This window comes from Hippoglossus stenolepis, chromosome 10 (genome assembly GCF_022539355.2).
Source record: "Hippoglossus stenolepis isolate QCI-W04-F060 chromosome 10, HSTE1.2, whole genome shotgun sequence".
Classification (NCBI taxonomy): domain Eukaryota; kingdom Metazoa; phylum Chordata; class Actinopteri; order Pleuronectiformes; family Pleuronectidae; genus Hippoglossus; species Hippoglossus stenolepis.
In genome coordinates, this window is record NC_061492.1 from 23,069,678 (window position 1) to 23,083,444 (window position 13,767).

Below are 13,767 nucleotides of genomic sequence, written 5' to 3' on the forward strand. Positions count from 1 at the left end.
TGCACCTCAGGGTGTTCATCAGTTAAAGGAACTGGCCCAAGGGTCATCTCATGACCAACATTACAACCTTAGCTCACATGAGGCCAAAGCTATTTGAGTTCACTGAAGAAGACCCTGAGAAGTGGTCGAAAGCTCAGAAATCAAGTCAAATAATAATAATGATGGCTGAGTTCCATTCAGCTGCTCCAGTTCAATGGTCCTGATGTTGTGCATGCTGGATCACTGTCATGTTTACTGGGGCACTTTAATACAACAGAGGACTTGGTCAATGTTTTTAATGAAAACCTGTCTCATGTGAAACACGTCTATAATCACAAGTGACCGGACACACAGCACCTAACTTTTAAATGTTCATGACTTTACAGCTTAAGCAAAAGTACCATCAAAGTTATTGTTTATGACTACATTACTTTGTGAGTAATAAAGTTAGTAATAAATGTAATAAATAGAAATCATTACTTCTTCCACTAGATTTGCATCATGACAAATGTAAAGACGTTGAAAACTACATTAAATCTGTTGTACCCACACTTGTTTTTTTTTCACTGGACAAATATTAAAATGTGTTATTGCATTCATACTGTACATCTTGACTGATGTATGCAGGTCCCTTTAATGCCGTGGATCAATGTACCTTACGCCGGGTTTACACCGGACGCGGAAGCGCTGCGCCATTCTCAAGCGCGCAGCCGCCTGGCTGTTCACATCGGACGCGCATTTCTCCGCGCCGATCAGCCCGCGATTCTGCTTTCTCCGCTTGTTGTTGTATGTAACCCGTTCAATGCAGAGGTTCAGGGGGTAAATGATGATGGTCTTCATCCTCACTGACTGACAGGAACATCTGACACGGAAGAACTACACCTATGAATACGTATTGACTGCTAATGTGCCTAAAATGACTTATGGTGTACTTGTGTATTTTACAAGTTGGTGTGTGACATGAGGAGATTTGTTCTCTACCAGAGGAGAGTGTGTGGCTCTTAAAAGAGCCTTTGTGTCGGTGGTTTCAAGCAGCTTTGCTTTACTTGGACTTGGGGGCCTTCTCGGTCTTCTTGGGCAACAGAACAGCCTGGATGTTGGGCAGCACGCCGCCCTGAGCGATGGTCACTCCGCCCAGGAGTTTGTTGAGCTCCTCGTCGTTGCGGACGGCCAGCTGCAGGTGGCGGGGGATGATACGGCTCTTCTTGTTGTCGCGGGCGGCGTTTCCAGCCAGCTCCAGGATCTCAGCGGTCAGGTACTCCAGCACAGCCGCCAGGTAGACGGGGGCGCCGGCACCAACGCGATGTGCGTAGTTGCCTTTACGCAGCAGCCTGTGGACACGACCGACGGGGAACTGGAGCCCAGCGCGGGACGAGCGAGTCTTTGCCTTCGCTCTGGCCTTTCCGCCGGTTTTACCTCTGCCAGACATTATGGATGAAGTTTGTTTTCTAAGACACGTCAAGAGAAACTGCGGTAAACAGCTCGAACCCTCCTTTATATATCCGCGGAGCGAGCGGGACGGTTCATGCCAGACCAACCAGAAAGAGCAGCAGAGGACGGCCTGCACTTTCCTCCAATAAGCAGCGGTGGGTCGGTCCTTTGGGCGGCGCTGAGCTCCAGGAGGAGCCTCTCACCAATCAGGACCCGGGGATCTTCTTCTTCTTTTATTGTTTAATTGCGGGTGGCACCTAACGTTAAAGGCCCATTACCGCCACCTACTATACTGGAGTGTTTGTTTTGTTTAGTTTTTTGTTTATTTGTATTATTTATATATTTTCGCAGACCAAACAACCCCCCGCCCCACAATTTAAATTCAAATATTCCTCATTAATCCAGTTTCTTTTAAAAACTCTAACAGGACGTTATATTTCCCTTCCCCAATACCTAACAAGTTCTTCAGATTTAACACTTCCACCCCACATTTCCTCAGCTCCATCTGTAGCTTTCCTCGGTCTGTGTTATATTTTTGGCAGTGACTGATGACATGTTCCACAATTTCTTCCCCTAAACCACATTCACATTGTCCTTATGGATGTGTCCCTATTAATTGCAATGTTTTCATATATGGTGCATGTATAAAATTCCCTGCTGGAGCACGATCGACGTCCATCACATCACTTGTGTTCTGCTTTAGAGACCTTGTGCTCATGCACACAGCTCGTGTTTAGTAGCAGACTTACCTAGAAAGTAGCTCCCTCGCCTGGCAGGTTCGGTTAGCACAGCTGTAAAATATCCTTGTTTCAACATTTTGCATTAGTGACAATGTACATTTTTATCACTTATACCTGATGTTGTGTTTCATTGTACTATGACACTGGTTGTAAATATTAGACTTTGTTTAGAAGCTTGTGTGATAATTAGCAGGCTATTAGCTTCGCCCAGGAGGTCCTGAGCTGAGTGACTGGGCAGGTGTGTACCACAGCTCATATGCTACACCTTGTCATTCATGTTAGTGCCTGTTTGTTTAGTCAAATGTAAAGCAGGTACTTTAATATATTTTGATGAGAAGTATTTTTTATCGGGTATATTATATCGGGTAAAATATACCCGACGTTAGTGATGGTGTTACTAACTGTTCGTTAGTGTTCTAGGTTAAGCACCTGCATGAAACCTTTTTCCCTTTTTAATTTGGTAGGGCTTGATTTTTCCACCTTTAATTATACATAAATAAAACACTTTCCTCCTGCCTCCATCAATCATATCCACATTTACACTAACTTTAAAGGGATAGTTGACCGAAAAATGAAAATTCACCCATTTTCTAGTCACCACTATGCCGATGGAAAGGTGGGTGAAGTGTTTCAGTCCATGAAACACTTTAGGAGTTAATGTGTTTGTGGAATATCAAATGTTTTTCTTCACTGATTTTACATTTACATTTTTAATGACGGAATCATCTGCATCAGCTTATTTTTAACAAATGAAACATTATCAACAGAACCAATAAATCCATCGTCATTAGCAGACTCAGCACACAAAGCCTCAAACGTTTCCTTACAACTTGAAACCAACGTGCTCAGATCACTGGACTTTACCTGGTGTATCACCGGAATTAGGGAAAATGTGTCACCTTAAAGTTTAAGGCTCTTCATTTATATTTGTCGTAGTGTCCATTTCTGAATTCGGTCCTTGTGAACTTGTTACCAGTCCTGCTGATGGGTTGATGCTCTTCTATGGCCCTGTCCAGCTCATGTAACGCCCAGTCCCCTTCTATCTCCGATTGATAAACCTGAAGTCGAACTGACTTGGTGTTTTACTGTGACCATTAAGTGTTCCCTTAACATTTAGAGCTGTGTATTTATCAGGTTGCTTTAGTTCAGATTGTTTTAAATGATACTAATGTGATACTAACATCAATAATAATAACATATATACTTTCAGACATCTTGCATTTCTTAACCCCCCAAATGTTCCAGTTGAGCTCTACAGTTCAACCTCTGTCAGCAGCAGAATAATGGACTCATGAACGTGGAGACACTCCCACGTGCTGTTACACTGACGCTCAACATTCAGCCAATGACAGAGAGGGAACGGCACAGATAGATTTACATGTCATGTGTTCAAATACAGCCTGGCCACTGACGTCTACATTCATTGGATCGAATAATATCGTGACGATGCCTGAACCAGCGAAGCCTGCGCCCAAGAAGGGCTCCAAGAAAGCGGTGGCGAAGGCCCCCGGTAAGGCCGGAAAGAAGAGGAGAAAGTCCAGGAAGGAGAGCTACGCCATCTACGTGTACAAGGTGCTGAAGCAGGTCCACCCCGACACTGGGATCTCCTCCAAGGCCATGGGCATCATGAACTGCTTCGTGAGCGACATCTTCGAGCGCATCGCCGGTGAGGCCTCTCGTCTGGCTCATTACAACAAGCGCTCCACCATCACCTCCAGGGAGATTCAGACCGCCGTCCGCCTGCTGCTGCCCGGGGAGCTGGCTAAACACGCCGTGTCTGAGGGCACCAAGGCCGTGACCAAGTACACCAGCTCCAAGTAAACGACTCTAAGGAGACATCAAAGCAACGGCTCTTTTAAGAGCCACACACTTTCTCTATGGAGACAAACTGTCCTGACTCTAAAGACATGTCCATTAATAGTAAAATATCCACTTTTAACTAATACTGTAACTGCTTAATTACATCATGGTTGAATTTAATAATCAGGTTTCATATTGAAAGTTATATTTTCCTGTGTCCACTGGGACAATATATTATGTGTTTAAAGGACTGCTGTATTTGTATAGTGCTGTAATACATTGGAGTGATGAGGCTTTTTGTGTTGAGTGTGCTACTGATTGATTTATGATCTTTTTAGCGGTCTCAACATACCCATATATTGTGTGTGTGTGTGTGTGTGTGTGTACACATCTAAGCAGGGCCATTGTCATGGTTACAACAACTAGTCAGAATAGGGTCAGAGAGGTTTACATACAAAGGAGAGTGATTATGATTTGAAAGAAACTTAAATTGCAAAAACTAAATTGCTATTGATTTACACTTGAGCACTGGGTGTAAATTACCATATGTGGACACACCCAAGCAGGGCCTTAGAAAAGATTGGGAAAACAATTGTCAGTTGGGGGTTACTTACATTTATTTTCACAGAAGATCTATTGATATTTGCAGAAAACATTATTTCACAAACGGAGTTCATGTAGCAGCCATTTTCTTTTCAGCTTGATGCTAACATAAACTACAGGAGATAAAATGATATCAACATTCTGAATAATGAATGTCTCATGGTATTGACAAAAAACTGTGCAGGTGTCACTAAAGATCAATTTGGCTCTGATAGGATATATTTTTTTCTTATGTGGAAATAATCTTGTTTTAATCATTAAAAAAATATTTGTATCCATTTTATTGCACATGAATGTTTGAAGCCTTCTCAGTGGACTTGATGTTTTAGATGTATTGGGAAGACTGTGTGATAGATTTGATATAATAATTAAATTGAAGGGGATAATCATGTTGAATAGATTCTATAAATATCCTGCATAACATCTACATTTGAAAATAGTTTCATTTTTTGACCCAAAAGCAGTTTCAACTGCTGGACGTGTTTTGTCCCATGTCTCAAGAATCAGTGATCTGTGTTGTTCATGAGGAGAAGGTGGTGATAATTGTATTTGTAAAGAAGCTCATGAAATCATTGCTCCTCAGAGTTAGAGGAATAGATGGATCAGTAGAACTATGACTCTGTCATTTCTCAGTGCTTTCTTGTTATATATCAGGCTATCTTTCCAGGCCAGGTGAAAATCATCTTGGTTGGTGGAACGCCTCTTCCTCTCCAGCTTCTGTGATGTCTGTTTTAAAACACGTATTTGATAATTATACCATGGAGCTAATCTCCTCTGGTTTACTCTCTTATTGTTCAGCAGGGCGACAGTGTCAAGGGTTGTTTGTAATGAGGCTGCTGTACATTTAACAAAGTTATCAACTAGTGTGGGAGTGAAGTTTTGACAACTGTCAAAGTTGTTTACAGTATTATCAAGCTTGACAAAGATATCTTTATTCTGGTTTGCTTACCACTCTCTCCATGTGCTTGAGTAAAAGATGGAACGAGTAATGTTGACTACACTTCCTAAATCTGTGTTCACATTTATTTATTCATAGTTATCTATCTATCTATCTATCTTATCTAGTTATCACCTTACCCACTGGCTCTACTTACCCAGTTGTCACCCACATGTGTTTCTGCACAGACTTGAAGCGTAATTAGTAGATATCTTATACAATCTCTTTCCTGAACCATATTTCTCTTAGGGATTCTCTCTGTTCACATCAGATGTGGAGCCCAGAGCAGGTCGTGGATCAGCAGCTTAGACAGCAGCTGTGTGTCTATGCTTCAGATTGAATTCATAGATCCACCTGAGCTGAACAGGGGAGAGTGGAGACTCTGCTGCGGACTTCATCGGACATCAGGAGCTTGAGGAACTGAGTGTGAAGCCCATTGGACAACAGCAAGGTGCTGTTAAAGCAGATCAAAGCTAAATTAAACTGTTGAAGTGCAGCATCTAAACATAACAAACAGCTCTTTCCATGGTCCTGATACAATTTATCCAATTTTCAGTTGAAAATTATACTTTGAAAATGTGCAGCCTTTGTCAGACCTGGTTTTAATGTTAACTCAAAGTATAGGTGTGATCACACTTAAGCAGGGCCAACGCAAAGGTTGGAAATATTAATCAGGTTAGTGTTAAAGAGGTTAAAGATATTTCAATGGAACATTTTATTCAGTATGAACGAGCCTGAGGATAAAAATGTCATCACAATAAATCAGTAGTTTGAATCAGGGGGGAGAGTGACAGACAAAATGAGTCATTCTGTGTGGAATCAAAAAGGTTGTTGCAGCATCTTCTCTTATTTAGTTAAACTCTCGTCTATATGATGAATGGATCCCAAAACCAAGGCCTGGAAATGATTTCTCTTCAAATCTTGATTTTATATGTTTTCAGCCTATGAATTTATTTAGTTTTTGTATCCTGCCTTACTTTAATTGATATATTCTGAAAAACATCATTGTGAAAGCCATGACAGGACATCGATATCTTCAATATTGTTATTTCACAGAGTCTGGGTTAGATAGACATGTTAGGGTTAGATTGGGGTTGAAACACAGCACGCTGAGTGCTGGGTGTTCTTAAAGAAAGGTACTGCTGGGAAGGAGCCCTGATAAATCAAGGAGGTTCACATGTGTAAAATAAAAAACATTTTCTATCCCAAATTTTTGTTTTTGTTTAATCCAGCTGGATCTGTGAGTTTTAATAAATGAATCAATTTCCACTCCACCACCCATCATATGGCTGTGGTCCAGTTTGGATCCTTTTTCTGGACAGTCACATAGTACATGATACTTTACCAATCTGAGATAGTGATGGTTCGATATCCATAACAGGATTAAGGTTAGTGTAAATGTGGATATGATTGTTGGAGGCAGAATTTAAGTGTTGTATTTATGTTCATGTTGGGTGAAAAACTCACTACACAGACAAACTAAATGTAGAAATGAGTTTCATTTATGTTGTAATATGGTTTATATATCGATTATTACTAAGATCATTGGTATGTGGGCGGCTGTAGCTGAGGGGTAGAGCGGTCGTCCTCCAACCTGAAGGTCGGCAGTTCGATCCCCATCTGCATGCCGAAGTGTCCTTGGGCAAGATGCTGAACCCTGAATTGCCCCTCATAGAACAACAAAGTGCTGCTAATAGATGCACTGTATGAATGTGTGTGTGAATGTAAAACTGTACTGTAAAGAGCTTTAAGTGGTCAACAAGACTAGAAAAGCGCTATATGAATACAAAACCATTTATGTTCGTGTTTGGAAGGATGAGGCTTAGCTTAAGTCACAGCTTAACATTATTACACCTGGCGTTTAGCAACCTAAATGTTCATCTTATTGTCCCCTTACTCTAATGTTTTCTGTCTTTAATTACTCCTCTTCGACAACTGTCTCAACCTGGTGGATAAAACATGCAATGACATCTGATCACAACAATCATGTTTTCCATCGATTTACAGACGTTGTTGTATTGTTGTACTCTGGAAGAACGAGTGATTCGTGTTGAGCAGAGGATGTGAGCTCTCATTGACTCAGTGTGTGGCTCTTAAAAGAGCCGTTGTGTTGTTGAGCTGTTGTAAAGTGAGTTTATCCACCGAAGCCGTACAGAGTGCGGCCCTGTCTCTTCAGAGCATACACCACGTCCATGGCGGTCACGGTCTTCCTCTTGGCGTGCTCGGTGTAGGTGACAGCATCGCGGATCACATTCTCCAGGAAAACCTTCAACACGCCGCGGGTCTCCTCGTAGATCAGACCGGAGATACGCTTCACTCCGCCACGGCGAGCCAGGCGGCGGATGGCGGGCTTGGTAATTCCCTGGATGTTATCACGGAGAACTTTGCGGTGACGCTTTGCGCCTCCTTTACCGAGCCCTTTTCCTCCCTTTCCTCGTCCAGACATTTCTCTTCAGTAAGATGAGATCTAGTGAATAGAGTGCTCCGCGGGAAACACAGCTATTCATAGCCTGACTGAGGACCTGATAGAAGACAGAGGCGGCCGTCTTCCTCCTCTGTGGATCCTCATGGCCGCTGATAATAAAGTCTGTGGTGCGCTAGCGCCTCCACAGGTTTGGATGTACTGTAGAATGGTAGATATTAAGGTCTGACACTTCCCAATCGCTATACAATAAAACCTTCATTTCGGACAGGAAACCGGAAAGAGTGGCTGTTCACCCGAACAAACGTTTAACCTGACAAAACAGATGCCTGGCCCTGCGGATTATTTGGGCAGAACTGACTCAATGGGTTGAGCAGGCAGCTCTTTAACTTTAGTTCCTCTGCCTCCCCCTCGAGGAAGAGGATGCTCCACATCTGGAAAAAGGCCACAAAAACAACATTCCACTCTTTACTGTAAACCAGCTCATTTTATTGACAGCAATGAGAATTAAAGTTTGTAATTTGTTTCAATAATGTTTTCTAATCGCCTTTAGGGAAGTTGACAAAATTGCTAAACCATCCAGATCCATCTTGTATCTCAAACATTTCCTTCCAGCTTGATACAAAATTCCAGCAGTATTCAGATCACTGGACTTTACTTGGTGTATTACGGGAATGTGTGGAAATGATTTGCCCTATAGTTTAAGGCAATTTTCCTTATAGAGACTATAAATATATATTCAGATATTTGCACACTTTATTTCCAACAGAACTGATCCTGGTCATTTATATCTGTAACATATTTCTTAAATGATTCAGAGCATGAATAAGTGGGACGATAAAACTAATTCATTATGAACCCAAATTATTAAATTCAACCATGATCCAATTAACCACAGTTACAGTATTATTTAAAAGTGGATATTTAACTATTGATGGACATGTCGTTAGAGTCAGGACAGTTTGTCTCCATAGAGAAAGTGTGTGGCTCTTAAAAGAGCCGTTGCTTTGATGTCTCCTTAGAGTCGTTTACTTGGAGCTGGTGTACTTGGTCACGGCCTTGGTGCCCTCAGACACGGCGTGTTTAGCCAGCTCCCCGGGCAGCAGCAGGCGGACGGCGGTCTGAATCTCCCTGGAGGTGATGGTGGAGCGCTTGTTGTAATGAGCCAGACGAGAGGCCTCACCGGCGATGCGCTCGAAGATGTCGCTCACGAAGCAGTTCATGATGCCCATGGCCTTGGAGGAGATCCCAGTGTCGGGGTGGACCTGCTTCAGCACCTTGTACACGTAGATGGCGTAGCTCTCCTTCCTGGACTTTCTCCTCTTCTTTCCGGCCTTACCGGGGGCCTTCGCCACCGCTTTCTTGGAGCCCTTCTTGGGCGCAGGCTTCGCTGGTTCAGGCATCGTCACGATATTATTCGATCAAATGAATACAGACGTCAGTGGCCAGGCTGTATTTGAACACATCACATGTAAATCTATCTGTGCCCTTCCCTCTCTGTCATTGGCTGAATGTTGAGCGTCAGTGTAACAGCACGTGGGAGTGTCTCCACGTTCATGAGTCCATTATTCTGCTGCTGACAGAGGTTGAACTGTAGAGCTCAACTGGAACATTTGGGGGGTTAAGAAATGCAAGATGTCTGAAACTTTGTTATTATTATTTATGTTAGTATCACATTAGTATCATTTAAAACAAACTGAACTAAAGTAAGCTGATAAATACACAGCTCTAAATATTAAGGGAACACTTAATGGTCACAGTAAAACACCAAGTCAGTTCGACTTCAGGTTTATCAATCTGTCCATTTAGGAAGCACAAGTGATTGTGAATCAATTTCACCTGTTTTGGTGCAAATGAAAGTGACAACAGGTGCAATGAAGAGGCAAAAGCAAGACAACAACAGAAAGGGAACAGTTTTATATGTGGTGGCCACAGACATTTGCTCTCTCCTCATCCTTCCTGACTGATTCTTCTCTAGTTCTGTGTTCTGCTAGTGTCCTTGTCACTACCTGTAGCATGAGGCGGTCCCTGCAGTCCAATCAGGTAGCAGAGGTAGTCTGGCTCTAGCTAGTTATTAATGAAAATGCATTAAATTATACAAATTCTCAAGACAGTTGGTCCTGCTCACTGCCTCTGAATATTATAGTTCAATTAGCTGCAGCGTCAAGCCCTTATCAATAGAGTTTGCGAATTTCAGCCTGTTTGAGTCATTCTATAATTAGGGCTACATTTCATGTCCATGGGTTGAATTTGTCAATTTTAATAAATATTCACTTCAAGCAATGATCAATTTGTTTTGGGGATGATCATTTGGAAAACCTCCTATTGTTAATCCCTCATAACATCTACATTTGAAAATATTTTCACTTTTAAACCCAATAGCAGTTTCAACTGCTTGACGTGTTTTAGAACTTCTGTCCAGAATCAGTGTAGTCAATAATTGTAAATTCAAATGTAATCAGTAGTTAACATGGAAAGCACTGTTATAGTGTTTGTTTATAAAGTACTACATAAATAAAGTCTGTTTGAATGGTTAAAATGACATGTTTACATGCTAAAATTTACACAGCAATTTACACAAACATTTACACATACTGCACGTGATTTATGTCAAGCAAAGAAAAAAAAATGTATCATGTTGCTGAAATTATCCGTCTTGTATCTTAAAATAGATTTGTTTTTTACATTACATGTAAATTTAGTCATAAATACAAAACAAAATAAACAGAACCGTTGATCTGAGCTGCTGTGTGAAACTGTTTTATCAAATTGGTGGTTGTGGGGGTAAATTGAGCAAATGGTCAGTCAATGTTCACTGCATACACAGACCTGTATACATAAGCGTACATACTATTTCTGTGTCACTGTTACAAGTTCACGATTATGTGTTACATTGTTAATGCAATAAATACCTTATTAACTAATGTTAAGTTTGAGTCAAACTGTACATACACAAAGTACATGTACACACACACTCTTGATGTAGTCAACTCAAAAAGATCAGTTTAATCCTTCCCTAAAATGTTAATTAACATGTTTAACAATAAACATCTTTTATTTTTGTATTATCTGTACTTCTGTATTATGGTGGTTGGTGTGTGACATGAGGAGATTTGCTCTCTACCAGAGGAGAGTGTGTGGCTCTTAAAAGAGCCTTTGTGTCGGTGGTTTCAAGCAGCTTTGCTTTACTTGGACTTGGGGGCCTTCTCGGTCTTCTTGGGCAACAGAACAGCCTGGATGTTGGGCAGCACGCCGCCCTGAGCGATGGTCACTCCGCCCAGGAGTTTGTTGAGCTCCTCGTCGTTGCGGACGGCCAGCTGCAGGTGGCGGGGGATGATACGGCTCTTCTTGTTGTCGCGGGCGGCGTTTCCAGCCAGCTCCAGGATCTCAGCGGTCAGGTACTCCAGTACAGCCGCCAGGTAGACGGGGGCGCCGGCACCAACGCGATGTGCGTAGTTGCCTTTACGCAGCAGCCTGTGGACACGACCGACGGGGAACTGGAGCCCAGCGCGGGACGAGCGAGTCTTTGCCTTCGCTCTGGCCTTTCCGCCGGTTTTACCTCTGCCAGACATTATGGATGAAGTTTGTTTCCTAAGACACGTCAAGAGAAACTGCTGTGAACTGCTCGAACCCTCCTTTATATATCCGCGGATCAAGCGGGACGGTTCATGCCAGACCAACCAGAAACAGCAGCGGAGGACGGCCTGCACTTTCCTCCAATAAGCAGCGGTGGGTCGGTCCTTTGGGCGGCGCTGAGCTCCAGGAGGAGCCTCTCACCAATCAGGACCCGGGGAGCTTCTTCTTCTTCTTTTTGTTTAATTGCGGGTGGCACCTAACGTTAAAGGCCCATTACCGCCATCTACTATACTGGAGTGTTTGTCTTGTTTAGTTTTTTTGTTTATTTGTATTATTTATATATTTTCGCAGACAAACAACCCCCCGCCCCACAATTTAAAGTTAAATATTCCTCATTAATCCAGTTTCTTTTAAAAACTCTAACAGGTCTTTATATTTCCCTTCCCCAATACCTAACAAGTTCTTCAGATTTAACACTTCCACCCCACATTTCCTCAGCTCCATCTGTAGCTTTCCTCGGCCTGTGTTATATTTTTGGCAGTGACTGATGACATGTTCCACAATTTCTTCCCCTAAACCACATTCACATTGTCCTTATGGATGTGTCCCTATTAAGTGCATTGTTTTATGTAGTGCTGTGTGTCCTAGCCGTGATATATCTGTTTCTTCTCCGATGTTTTTCCCTATTGTTTTCATTCCTCCCACCTTTTGCTTTATTTGATACAGATGGCCTCCTTTTCCTCCCTCATCCCATTGTTTTTGCCAGTCAGTCATGATGTTACTCATTATTATTGTTTTGGCTTCGGCATAACTGAATGCTTCCTCCATAATTATTTCCTGTTCTAATGATTGTTTAGCGAGTGAATCGTCCATTTCATTTCCCTCAATGCCCCTTTGAGCTGGGATCCACATGAATCTGACTTCAGTTTGTGAATGATGTAGTCTGTGTTTCATATATGTCATAAAGAATATCTGCTCTGCAATGGGATGAGATGGACTGTAATGACAACAATGCTGATAGTGAATCTGAACATACTATAACTTTTTTATCTTGTTTTGCTCTGTCCACTGTAATGCCATTGTTATTGCCAACATCTCTACTGTGTATACTGTCATACTATTTACATTTAACTCTGGGGTAACAAAAGCAAACCCAGTCTTTCCTTCCTTTGGCTCCTTTGACCCATCTGTATATATTGGGTCCAGAGTATTGTGCGTAGTCCTTAGTCTTACCTCTACTATGTCTGCCCAATTTCCTTTTCTTTTGTCTATCTTCATTTGTTCTTGAATATGAAAGTCAATGGAAAATGGAACTGTTGCACTGTATAGTTTTTCAAGTAACCTGATATTTTTTACCATTTTAGTTGTTGTATATACATAACATTCGGTCTTAGCTTTTTCCCTTTCCCAGCATGGTCTAAGGGCCCTCACAGTTGGGTGTTCTTCTTCTTTGTGTTCTTGTAGGTTTGACCAGTAGTTTAGAATAATCTGTTTGTATCTGAGGTTCAGTGGCATTTCCCCCGTCTCCACTTGGACAGATATATTTGGCAAGTACTGACATTAAATTCACAGCCATGTGTCAGTAACATACATGAAAGTTATCAAAACTTCACTCCCACACTAGTTGATAACTTTGTTAAATGTATAGCAGCCTCATTACAAACAACCCTTGACACTAGGGCTGAACGATTTGGGAAAATAATCTAATTGCGATTTTTTCCCCCAATATTGCGATTGTGATTTAATATGCGATTTTTTTATTTTATCCTCTTTTTTCCCCCGACAAAACGTAATGAATGATTTAAATATGACCAACACATCGTCCATTCATTAAGCCGTGCAGCCAGCACCATATTTGACGCGTTGTCCATCGTGATGCAGACGTGTTTCTCCTCGTGGAGATCCCACTTGGCAAGCCCCTCTCTCAGGCCGGCTGCAATATTTTCCCGTGTGGTCGTCTGGGAAGTACGCAGCTTGTAGGCAGTGAGCTTTGAGGTTGAAATCTTCATCAATAAAATGGACTGTAAGACTCTGGTAAGGCTCAGATGTGCGGCTTGACCACATATCAGTAGCAGTAGCAAAAAACTCCACCATTTCAAGCTCCGCGGCGACTTTCTCTTTGCACTTGTTGTACAGCTCCGGTATGGCAGTCTGAAGTATGTACGGGAGGGTATACTGTACCGTTTATCAAGCGTATTTATCAATGCCGTGAACCCAGGCTTGGTCACCGTGCTGAGAGGCACCATATCTTTAGCTATGAACTCGATTATCGCCCGAGT

At 42.1% G+C, this 13,767-nt stretch overlaps 7 protein-coding genes across 8 annotated transcripts in view; 2 read left to right on the forward strand and 5 right to left on the reverse strand.

Annotated features, from left to right (window-relative positions):
* Positions 1-13,767, forward strand: part of LOC118116015 (histone H1) — a 311,666-nt gene that overhangs the window by 35,768 nt on the left and 262,131 nt on the right. The gene's annotated exons all lie outside the window — the stretch shown is intronic.
* The window catches only part of LOC118116027 (histone H1-like), a 444,527-nt gene that overhangs the window by 17,924 nt on the left and 412,836 nt on the right, over positions 1-13,767 (reverse strand). The window lies entirely within an intron of this gene.
* Positions 986-1,436, reverse strand: LOC118116048 (histone H2A). Its single transcript, XM_035167355.2, has one exon. The coding sequence runs from the start codon at positions 1,406-1,408 to the stop codon at positions 1,022-1,024; it is 387 nt and encodes a 128-aa protein (XP_035023246.1). The 5' UTR covers positions 1,409-1,436; the 3' UTR covers positions 986-1,021.
* LOC118116056 (histone H2B) lies at positions 3,586-4,832 on the forward strand. The gene has a single exon (XM_035167364.2). The coding sequence runs from the start codon at positions 3,597-3,599 to the stop codon at positions 3,969-3,971; it is 375 nt and encodes a 124-aa protein (XP_035023255.1). The 5' UTR covers positions 3,586-3,596; the 3' UTR covers positions 3,972-4,832.
* On the reverse strand, positions 7,574-7,977 carry LOC118116076 (histone H4). The gene has a single exon (XM_035167388.2). The coding sequence runs from the start codon at positions 7,934-7,936 to the stop codon at positions 7,625-7,627; it is 312 nt and encodes a 103-aa protein (XP_035023279.1). The 5' UTR covers positions 7,937-7,977; the 3' UTR covers positions 7,574-7,624.
* On the reverse strand, positions 8,454-9,326 carry LOC118116061 (histone H2B). The gene has a single exon (XM_035167371.2). The coding sequence runs from the start codon at positions 9,313-9,315 to the stop codon at positions 8,941-8,943; it is 375 nt and encodes a 124-aa protein (XP_035023262.1). The 5' UTR covers positions 9,316-9,326; the 3' UTR covers positions 8,454-8,940.
* Positions 11,054-11,516, reverse strand: LOC118116045 (histone H2A). The gene has a single exon (XM_035167351.2). It carries the CDS (start codon positions 11,482-11,484, stop codon positions 11,098-11,100), a length of 387 nt encoding a protein of 128 aa, XP_035023242.1. The 5' UTR covers positions 11,485-11,516; the 3' UTR covers positions 11,054-11,097.

Bases quoted from the DNA above. Each gene is read 5' to 3' on its own strand.
- LOC118116056 (XM_035167364.2), top strand. From the start codon at position 3,597: ATGCCTGAACCAGCGAAGCCTGCGCCCAAGAAGGGCTCCAAGAAAGCG.
- LOC118116045 (XM_035167351.2), bottom strand. From the start codon at position 11,484: ATGTCTGGCAGAGGTAAAACCGGCGGAAAGGCCAGAGCGAAGGCAAAG.
- LOC118116076 (XM_035167388.2), bottom strand. From the start codon at position 7,936: ATGTCTGGACGAGGAAAGGGAGGAAAAGGGCTCGGTAAAGGAGGCGCA.
- LOC118116048 (XM_035167355.2), bottom strand. From the start codon at position 1,408: ATGTCTGGCAGAGGTAAAACCGGCGGAAAGGCCAGAGCGAAGGCAAAG.
- LOC118116061 (XM_035167371.2), bottom strand. From the start codon at position 9,315: ATGCCTGAACCAGCGAAGCCTGCGCCCAAGAAGGGCTCCAAGAAAGCG.